Here is an 11,355-nt window from a genome sequence, read left to right as displayed (position 1 = left end):
CCAGACACTGTGGGAATTATGTGAGTGTAAAATGTCACATCAGTCACTAACAAAAACACACAGGAACTATGAAATTGGGCTACCTTTGCATGTGATTCAGGTCACATGCAAAGGTAGCCTGCAAAGTCAGCAAACCTGTTGCCTGCAGGCATTGTGGGCTGTCTTTCTTTCTCACACTCTTATATAAGCTCACTTTGACTCTCTTGCACACAGAGGATATCCAGCAGAGTCGACCAAGATGAGGACCATTTTCCTGCTTCTGTTGGTAGGCATGAAATTCTCAATTCTCTACGATAATTATCATAATTATAATAAGGCGTCATACTATTTAAACAAGCAAAGATTTGATTGATATTGAGCCCCAAAAACAAAAAGTAAATGTTTTGTTAATTTTTTTTTTTAATCACAAAATGTTGAGGGTTGTAGTTGCTTGTTATTTTTTTTGTAAAACTTGACAATAACAGTGCAGAAAGTCCACATGCAGCTATTCTGTTAAACGGTTTGCAGGCTACTATGATGAGAAGATCATCAAGCAAAAGCAGTTCTATGGATCATATGATAACATGAGCCCATTCATATGCGTAAAAAAAAGCAGAAATTCTGGTATGCACAGCCTCAAACCCTGTGATGTTTTGGATTACTTCTAACTGCAGTCTCATCTTTTATTGTTATGCTGCAAGGCAGCTCTTTTTCTTAAGTATAAATAAGGGCTTTACCGGCTTAATTCCATGCACTGGAAACTTCTATTATTTCCAAAATTTCACAAAGGTTTTTGTGAATACACACTTATTTTAGTTAAATGCTTACTCAGAGTCAAGAGGGGAAAGACACGTTTGTGATGATTATACCGCTGATATTTACAAACATCTTTGATTGAAGATCAAAGAAATGAAAAAACAAAACTTATTTCACTCAGATTATCAGGCATTAATATGATGTTTGCCCTGGGCTCCTATACACTATATGCTATGGTTTATGTCAGACAGATCATTGGTAGCTTTTATCCAGAAGAAGGCAACTGTAAGACGTCCGTGGTGGCGTCCGGCCAGAGACCTTGTTGTGTGTCATTTACCATATTTCTCTCCCCTCTCCATTCCTGTAAAAATCTCTACTGTCAACGGAAAAATAATATATTTTAATAAATTCTAAAATCAAGGCTCACTTACTTATTTTATTTTGAACTTTTGGCTGTAGTCCAAGCAGCTCAGCTTTAAAAACGCTGTGGGATACAGTCGAAAGAATATAAAAAAAAAAAATGTGTGTGATTATAACATCACTGTCAGTAAAATAATTGGTTGAATATTTAATGACTGTTAGGCGACATCGTGGCTTAGGAGTTAAGACGCACAGACCATAAACCACAAAGCAACCGGTTCATGCTCATGCAGGGAGCTTTGTATCTCTCTAACTAAATATCAAAGGCATAAATAATAATAAATGAAAAGCAATAAGTGGAGAGGCTATTGACATTATAGCTGCCTTAATAGGGGTTCATTTTTACTATCTGTAAATCTGATTTCATCAATGCAAGGTTACCATTACTAAACTGATGTAATAATCATCAGTCAAATAACAGACAGTCTCAGTGCCATTACCGGTAATTACTTTGCTAAACATGATCCATGCCCTCTCGAAGGCAAATTAAAATAAATTGGTTAGCCAAACTGGTTTCCTCCCAGAGTCTTAAGAAGAGCAGGTCAGTTTAATAGGAACCTTAAAGTTGTTCCAAGTGTATTTGCTCTGTGACAGACTTTTCTCCAGCTTCCCATGACACTAAAAGAGAACATTTGATTAAATGAGTAGTCAATAAAGCTTGATAAGAGGTTCCTGTTAAGAGTGTTTTACTATCCATTTTTTCCATAGGTTGCATTAACAGCCCTGGCAGAGTCTCACCTTACCAAACACAGCAGGCATGCCAAGCGGGTAACTACTTCATGTTTTCGGAAATACTAACTCCTGCCAAAAGGTTTTCCTTCCAACAGAAAATGACAACGATTTTAGGTTTGATATACGTTCTGGTTTCAACAGGAGCTTTTGGTGCGTTCCAAAAGAAGATGGGTTTTATCTACAATTGAGATAGAAGAAGAAGATATCGGGCCGTTCCCGAAGAGAATTTCGAAGGTGAGGTCAAAATCGGTTTGTTAATCGAATAGCCAATCAAATATCCTGGCTGGGCGAAATGAACCAAACAATAACAGCTCCATGGTTTGTGTCTTGACCCCAGATGTTTAATGACGTAACGCATTCTTCGGGGCAAAAATACCTTATACGTGGGAAGGGTGTGGATGAAACTCCGACGGGTGTGTTCTCCATCGACGAGAACAGCGGAATTGTCTATGCCCACAAATCTGTCAACAGAGAGGAATACGGCTTATTCGAGGTGAGCTGCCAATCCCTCTGATGATTAATACATGTTATGCAGATTGTTAAACATTACAAATCATTTTCATTTGTGTACTTTTACCCACAGATCAAGTTTGATGTCTTGAGCAAAGACACAGGGATAAGAATTGATGACGAGCTATCTTTCAATATAGAAGTGAAGGACATCAATGACAATCCACCGACCATAACCATGCCTGAAATGCCAGTCGATGTCAACGAAAATACACCAGAGGGTTAGTAGCACAAATGACTCGTAGAGTGTGCATATTATCTGCCTGCAGGTCACTTTTAAAACACTCTGTTTTGCTTTTTTACTTTTTAAAGGGTTCTTGCCGGTGAGTCTGCAGGTCACCGACAAAGATGTTTTGAACAACTCTAAATTCGACATCATTATAATTTCACAGGAACCGCAAGAACCCAAAATTGAATTGAAGCAGATTGATAGCGGATTGACCCGACTCAGCCTTAAAGGATGCTTTAACTACCATGTAAGACTTACTGTACCTACATCAGTGGACAGCTGCATGTACATGGAAACACACACACACACACACACACACACACACACACACACACACACACACACACACACACACACACACACACACACACACACACATACATACTGATTTGTTAATCTAAAATATCATCTTTTATATATGTTTCAGAAAGCAAAGGAGTATGAAGTTGTTGTTCAAGCAAAAGATCATGGAAAACCGTCCCTCTCCTCCACTGCCGTAATTACTCTCAACATTGTTAACAAGAACAGTAATCGGCCAACATTCAGGGAAAAAAAGGTACAGATTTTTTAAATATTAAAATCATTATCAAAGTTGCTTTTAAGAATGATGTTTGGTGTTCAATTTGAAACTGTTCTGCCTGTCCAGTACTCCGGAGAGGTGGTGGAGTCGACCATCAAGGCCGATGTTTTGAGAATTGAGGTAGACGACAAAGACACTCCCAAAACTCCCGCATGGCGTGCCAAATACTTCTTCATGAACAAAATTGATAATGAAAACTACAAACTTGAAACTGACCCCGAAACTAATGATGGTATTCTGAGTGTCATCAAGGTAATTCTGCTTCATTTGTTTACAGTGGGCCAAGCTAAAAGTATGAAAAAAACAACAACCACCTAAACATGTGTTTCTTCCAGGGCATGAACTTTGATAAGACAACTTCAATTTACCTGCTGGTTGGAGTCGAGAATGAGGAGCCCTTTTTTCTTTGTGAAAATCATTCACCGAGTGGCACACCTCCGCCCATAGATACAGTCAACATCACAATGACAGTGATTGATGTCAATGACCCGCCTGATTTTGGAGAAACTTCCATTAAAGTGTACCGGGCAGAGGAGGCGGAGCCAGGAGATGTGCTGTATACTCCGAAGGTTAGGGACGACTCTGATGAATCCAAAATCAGGTTGGTGTCTACGTACTAAACGCTTTCTTTTTGGCACTTTGTGAATAGAAGCCGACCTATGCTGGATCTTTTGAGGTGGTTGCGGATATTAACGATGTAAATCCTTTGACGTTCGTAAACTTTGGATCAATTTCGTTATCAAAAGAATTGTGACCAAGATGTGTAAAAAGAAGATTTTATTGTTGAAAACCTAAAATTGTCAGTGGTCTCTTGCGGACCAATTATGTAATGGTGCCACTGTTTCTAAACTACTGCAAACATATCTTTGGAATTTCTATACTGCCAGCAGACTTCATAACCTAATATTGATACGTCTGCTATAACCTGTCGATTCATTGGTTGGGGCCTAATTACGAATGTCACATCATGGAAATTTACCCGACAAATTACCTGGCATATTGTATACAATAAAAATTTCTTAAACTTGAAGTTATGCAGTACCTCTACCATTTTCATTTGGTTTCCAGCAGCTGCAATGTAATGCTTTTAGATAATATGTTCTGCTCCACTTCCACTTTCCCCCACTGTGATTAGATATGTGCTGAGAGAAGATTCAGCTAACTGGTTGACCATAAATGAGAAAACAGGAGAAATCAAAACAACTGAGAAGATGGACAGAGAGTCAGCCTATGTCAAAGACGACAAATACAAAGTCATCATCGAAGCCATAGATACTGGTATAAAGAGGCCCTACTGTTTATTCTAATTAAGTATAAGGCGGATAATGTGACACACTGGTAAACTTAATGCTTAGATTAATTACGTTTTTGTTTTTTTGCCTTTGCTGTGGCTACCCAGGTGAGCCTCCAGCAACAGGTACATGCACTGTTCTGGTCCACCTGGGGGATATCAATGACAACAACCCAGGCCTGGTCAACAAAAGCCTGATTATGTGTGGAAACAAGGATAACAAGGTGATGGTGCCTGCTATGGACGCGGATGCCAGTCCTTTCAGTGGGCCCTTCACTTTCTCCCTGGGGAGTGATGACAAAGCTCTGACCGAGCAATGGAAACTAGACCCTTCCAATGGTCAGTACATATCTGTAAAACCTCATTACTAAAAAAACAGAATTATTGAAATCGAAGGGATACTACACACCTCTCTTTACATCCTTTAACAGGTATGGAAGGTGGGCTTGTTAGCCTGGTGGCACTTCCCTATGATACCTACTTGGTGCCCCTGGTCATTCAGGACCAACAGACCTCGATTGGAGAGCACATCGTGGAAGTGGTGGTGTGTGACTGTGAAAAGGGAGATGTTTGCCGCGCCAAAAAGCCGAAATCATCCGGCTTTGGGGCAGCGGCCATTGGACTTTTATTTTTGGGACTCCTCTTATTTTTGCGTGAGTATGGTAATCAGTGGCAACATTTACAAAATCATAAAGTTCATGCTCAAAATGCAAATCAACATAAAATTGTTCAAGAATGTTATTTTTTTATTAATTTCGTCTATTTTGCCTTTTATTATAGACACGACAGATAGACTTGAAAGGGGAGAAAGTCAGGGAATTAAACGACTGCCAGTTGGCTGAGGATTCATTATTTATAACAAACCAATCACATAGCTTGAATAAAACCTAACAATCATTTTTTTTAGAATCTAAACTTAAAATATAATATACCTAATGGTTGAACAAATAGTTATGGATTGGAGTTGGTTTGCAGGCGTTAAACAAGTCATAACATAATTCATGCTGCTCTTGTTCTTGTGTTGATGTGAATGTAGCTACACTCGGTTATAAACCTATAATTTAAAGCTGTGCATTTTTTTTTTAACAAACCTTTATATGGTCGGGGATGCTCTCTGTTTCAGGAACGCCCTGAGCACAATCACACATTTACACATATTCACACCTGGAGGTTCTCCAGCACGACCACAGTCTCGTCTGTTGGCATCTTAGCAGCTTCACTGCAGCAGTGTGGGGGGTGTTAAGGGTCTTGCTCATGGCCACCGCAATGGTGATCTTTCGGTAGGGGTGAAAGCTGATCTTTCGCCTCCCCAAACCCAGCTTTATGTTAGCGGTTGCCATCATGGCAATTATGCAACAGCTTGAGAACAGTGTGTACACGTTTTTTTATGGTCTCATTTTAATGTGTCTGCAGTGCTGCTCCTTCTATTTAAGTGTCAGTGTCGAAGGAAGGATTTCAAGCACATTCCAATGGTGCAGGATGAGGGCTACCAGAGCATCATCAAGTACAACCAAGAAGGAGGGGGTTCCGCATGCATGGTGAGTTGTGTTGTTGTGTGTGTGTGTGTGTGTGTGTGTGTGTGTGTGTGTGTGTGTGTGTGTGTGTGTGTGTGTGTGTGTGTGTGTGTGTGTGTGTGTGTGTGTGTGTGTGTGTGTGTGTGTGTGTGTGTGAGCAAATTAGAGGGAGTAAAACTACTCCACCAGTCACAAACATTTTTGGGGCTCTAATCTCTTTGTTCTTCCTCTGTCTTCTCTGCAGAGTGAGCCCACTCTGCTCCTGACTCCGACAAACACCATGGCTGTGACAGATGGCCTAAAAATGGGCACCATGCAGGTACTCCTCCTCTCCTCCCTTGGCCTTTCATTCCCCCTTTTCTTTTGTGGTTGACTTTTTCACAGGTCTCAGGTGTGTCAGTGTGGGTGCAATTGCAGGGTGTATCAAAAGGCAAGAGTCGTAAACGACTCAGTAGAGGGAGCTAACCAAAAGAAAACAGTAAGGTTTAAAGAATGTGGTTCCTAACACAACAGCTATAATCCAGTTACACTAAAACTTTTATTTGTCTATTCAACTGTATTTACAACAGATGGAAAGGTATGTGACACATTTTGTGGCATAAATTACACGGTTTGCACAGCGTTGCGTAACAAATAGCTCACAGGTTGTCATTAAGCAGTACCCTGACACACTACAAAGAAGACACTTGTCTGGAGTACATTTTGAATGCACAGATCACATTTACTGTAGTTTAACACAAAGCACTATGAACATTTGAATGGGACATATAGTTTGGTTGTGCGCCAGCACGACTTATAAGTGTAAGGAATTGATTGAATGTGATGTAATGTCTTGATGAAATTTCAGTTATTAAGATGCTTAAGTTGCTGTATATGAATCATGAACCTACAAGTTTTATTTTACAAGAGTTGATCTTGTGGCTGCATTTCCCTAATCAAACACACTTTGTTAAATACCGCTAAAAAAAACAAGAATAGATAGAATAGCCATTTTTACTCAGCTCTGCTTGCAAGGTTGCTTTATTAATTTCCGTTGCTCTATTAGAGGTCCCAGACGATTCCAGTGATGGCCCAGGACATGGATATGTACAACAGTTCAACGTTCGGCATGGTGAGTAACTCCTTTTTTTTCTTTGTAATTCTACAAGACAAAGAATAACTCTGATTTAGCGTCTAGTTTACATCAGCTGGCTGGACTCCAAACAATAAAGTAGCTTACTGTGGTGCGTGCAGTTATGACTTAAGAATCTGTAGTTGGTATTACACAGGGCCTGTTCCTAACCTTTTACTGTGATGTAATGTCTTGATGAAATTTCAGTTATTAAGATACTTAAGTTGCTGTATATGAATCATGAACCTACAAGTTTCATTTTACAAGGGTTGATCTTGTGGCTGCATTTCCCTAATCAAACACGCTTTGTTAAATACCGCTAAAAAAAACAAGAATAGATAGAATAGCCATTTTTACTCAGCTCTGCTTGCAAGGTTGCTTTATTAATTTCCGTTGCTCTATTAGAGGTCCCAGACGATTCCAGTGATGGCCCAGGACATGGATATGCACAACAGTTCAACGTTCGGCATGGTGAGTAACACAATTTTTTCTTTGTAATTCTACAAGACAAAGAATAACTCTGATTTAGCTTCTAGTTTACATCAGCTGGCTGGACTCATTACATTACATTACATTACAGTCATTTAGCAGACGCTTTTATCCAAAGCGACTTACAGGAAGTGTATTCAACATAGGTATTCAAGAGAACTACTAGTCACCAGAAGTCATAAGTGCATCTCCTTTCTTAAACAAGCATCTCAAAGCATAAGCCAGAGCAAAAGTATAGTGCAGAGGCAGATTACTACGAAAACAATAATTGCAACAGACTAATCCGAATATAGTAAGTGCTACAAACTACTACGAATAGGATAAGTGCAGTAAACAAATACAAATTCAATAAGTGCAGCGAACTGATACGAATACAGTAAGTGCAGCAACTAATACGAGTGCAATAAGTGCTCCAAACAATAAAGTAGCTTACTGTGGTGCGTGCAGTTATGACTTAAGAATCTGTAGTTGGTATTACACAGGGCCTGTTCCTAACCTTTTACTGTGATGTAATGTCTTGATGAAATTTCAGTTATTAAGATGCTTAAGTTGCTGTATATGAATCATGAACCTACAAGTTTCATTTTACAAGGGTTGATCTTGTGGCTGCATTTCCCTAATCAAACACGCTTTGTTAAATACCGCTAAAAAAACAAGAATAGATAGAATAGCCATTTTTACTCAGCTCTGCTTGCAAGGTTGCTTTATTAATTTCCGTTGCTCTATTAGAGGTCCCAGACGATTCCAGTGATGGCCCAGGACATGGATATGTACAACAGTTCAACGTTCGGCATGGTGAGTAACTCCTTTTTTTTCTTTGTAATTCTACAAGACAAAGAATAACTCTGATTTAGCGTCTAGTTTACATCAGCTGGGGGCCACTGTTCCTAACCTTTTACTGTATGTCCTCTACAGATGAACCCTAACATGACCTCGCAGGGCATGCAGCGCCAAAGAGACAGAATCAGAAGCAACGGAGGGCAGACCATGGTGAGTGACTGCAGCTGTGATTACAATAGTTACAAATTACAAATGTTAAATCCCGTCGCTCTGATTGGTGTGTTTTGTAGAGAGTCTGCACACACCTCTTTAAGTCCTCAAGAATCCCCACATTTGTTTTAACGCTCCAACGGTTATTTTCTACAGTGTGTGTATAGTACAGATACACCTACTGAGTACAAGTGGGAGGATTTTTCTCTGGTCCAACTTGTTTGCAGTTTCGTCTTTTTTGTTTCTATCTATTCTTTACAGAATGACAGAGGTTTTGACAAACAACCTTAGCCGATTTCTTATGGAATACTGAATCCACTTGTATAAAAAAAATGATATCACCTGTCTAATAATTGTCTATCTCTATGTGTAAATACAGCAGTTTAAAATGTATAACTGATTATACAATCACATGTAAACACACTTACACACATGTTAATTATTTGCAGTCCGGTTTTTTGAACTTGTTTGCAATACACTGATATATGTTTCTAATATTTACTCCACTTTAAGCGAGGTGAAGTTTTTGCATGCTTTTCACGAGTGCTAACTTGTTCCAGTTGTTTTTTTGGTTTTTTTTAATCCACAAATACAGTGACTTTAAGTGATGATCAAGCAATTGTAGTGAAGACTGAATATGTTTATTTCCTTAATTGCAGCGCTCTACATGGGGTTCAAACAGGATGAACACCTATCAGGTAAATAGTGCTCTTCATTGAATTAGTATTTTTTAATAAATAGGTAAAATACAAACATCTTCGCCTGCAATGTAAAGACTTTCTAATGCATATACAAGTGGGAAGCTAGTACATGTACATTATATTTCAGCCTGTAACAGCTAACTACCCTCCTCTCTCTGAACAGGGAGGCGCATCAAGATACAATCGCTCTGTCAGCCTGCAGTCAAGTCAACACATTTCAGACCACATCGACAGGGTAAGAGAACCACATGTTGAAGTGTCCTCGGGCACTGTGGTGAGACCAGCACATTTAATCTGTTTGTGTGAATGAGAGGCCAATTGTAATGCGCTTTGGATAAAAAGCGTCATATAAAAGTGCGAATTACCAAACAGTCCACGATTGTGTTGTAGAAAGTGGGATTGATTTAAACTTCAGTATTGCTCATATACAGTACGTAACATGTATTAAAACAAGAATACTAAAAGGTTGTTTGCATCTGCTTCAAACAATGAAAGAGGTAGTAAGTTACTGTGAGGAACTCTAACTGGTCTCAATGTAATACTGATTCCTCTGTATGACCTCCATAAGCTCCTCCAGCTCAGACTCCAGACTGTTAGACCCCTGCTGCAATTAAATAAGAGGTTTTCTAAAAGGCATCTGGTGCTCGGAAACACTGCCACTTTTGTCCACAGGGACCGGCCAGAATCAACACAAAATGAAAGTTCCTCGTAGTCACTTTAAGTCCCATTAATATAAAATTATACTTCCAGACTGAATGCCTTAATATATGTATTTTTGATATATTCTTTTTGACAAAATGACCCAGAAATCTTTTCATGATTCCTCAATCCCACAGAGACTGCACGAGATTGGTGGAAACCATGTCAACCGGCCAGTGTACGCACCCTACGAGTACGCCTACGAGGGACAGGGCAGCAGATGCCTGTCGTTGGAGAATCTGTCACTCAGCAACCATGGGGATGATCTGATGTTTCTGAATGATTTGGGGCCAAAGTTCAAGACCTTGGCAGGCATCTGTCACAAGACAATTCAAGAAAAAAACGTACAGCTTTAAAGGCCACTGCTGTTTGGTTTTTTTTCAAGGAAATTGCTCTTCGCTCAAAGTTTTAGTTTGGGATTATGGACTGATCTGACTGGATCTTTGGAGAAAAAGATGTTCCACAATGGTTGAATTTTGTACCTGTGCCTTTCTCTCATATTTAGAGTCAGGTGTTATATATTGGCATCAATCCATGAAACAGGAATGATCTAGATGCAATGCATTCAACAAACTGTCATGCTTTCTTGATTTGGAACAGTTCAGTTTTGACAGTAACTGGGTGTGTTTGCTTGTTTTTTATTTACTTTGCTACTTTAGGAGTGGTTGTTGGCATATGTCAGTCCTGGAGGTCCTGTCAGGACAGTATTTTTAAATATTTTTATGTTTTACACTGTACGTTTATATGTGGAAACTGGAATAGTTCATGGTATATAAGATGTTTTGTTACAAATAGAACCCTTTTGTTGATAAAGACCAGTATACATCAGTCCTGTTAATCAGTAATGGTCCAGTGGTATTGTACCTATTGAGCTGTATTTTTGGCCTGCGGTTAATAATCTGATACAGTGGTGAGAAGTTTAAACTGTATGTCTTGCAACAATATATGGTCCATTATTTGCTTTTTTTTTTCTTGTGTGCATTTTTTGCATCTGCTGTCTTAAACATGCATTATTCGAAATGCTGTATTACGGAACAAACGTGTATGTGTTAGTAACAATGTTTTGGAGGGAAATCTTTTTACTTGAAAGGGAGGGGGAGTGCTCATTTATTGAAACAACCATAATAAAAATATACCAAACAACATACTGTTTCCGCAGTTAAACCAATGCTTGGGAGCAGTGAACTAATTAAACTAGTAGTTTTACTACCGTCTGCAGTCGCTTGCTGGTAGTACAACTACATTCATATTTGCATATGAGTTCAAGTAGGTAATTTACTTTTGTGTTATTTTTTGGGTAATTTACTACTGAAACTGCTAACATGTTTTTGCTATTAAAAGAAGGTGTATGTGT

The 11,355-nt window shown here is 39.1% G+C and overlaps 1 protein-coding gene across 1 annotated transcript; it reads left to right on the top strand.

Annotated features, from left to right (window-relative positions):
- Positions 1-238: 238 nt before the first annotated feature.
- Positions 239-10,357, top strand: cdh26.1 (cadherin 26, tandem duplicate 1). The gene is made up of 21 exons (XM_054608760.1): positions 239-265; positions 1,864-1,923; positions 2,029-2,121; positions 2,225-2,380; positions 2,471-2,618; positions 2,710-2,873; positions 3,054-3,182; positions 3,273-3,458; positions 3,542-3,807; positions 4,342-4,484; positions 4,606-4,836; positions 4,929-5,150; positions 5,911-6,035; positions 6,256-6,330; positions 7,057-7,122; positions 7,528-7,593; positions 8,341-8,406; positions 8,527-8,601; positions 9,261-9,299; positions 9,466-9,537; positions 10,139-10,357. Exons 1-21 carry the CDS (start codon positions 239-241, stop codon positions 10,355-10,357), a joined length of 2,628 nt encoding a protein of 875 aa, XP_054464735.1.
- Positions 10,358-11,355: the final 998 nt, after the last annotated feature.

The sequence above is a fragment of the Anoplopoma fimbria genome, chromosome 12 (assembly GCF_027596085.1).
Source record: "Anoplopoma fimbria isolate UVic2021 breed Golden Eagle Sablefish chromosome 12, Afim_UVic_2022, whole genome shotgun sequence".
NCBI lineage: Eukaryota > Metazoa > Chordata > Actinopteri > Perciformes > Anoplopomatidae > Anoplopoma > Anoplopoma fimbria.
This window is presented reverse-complemented; position numbering and strand designations above follow the sequence as displayed.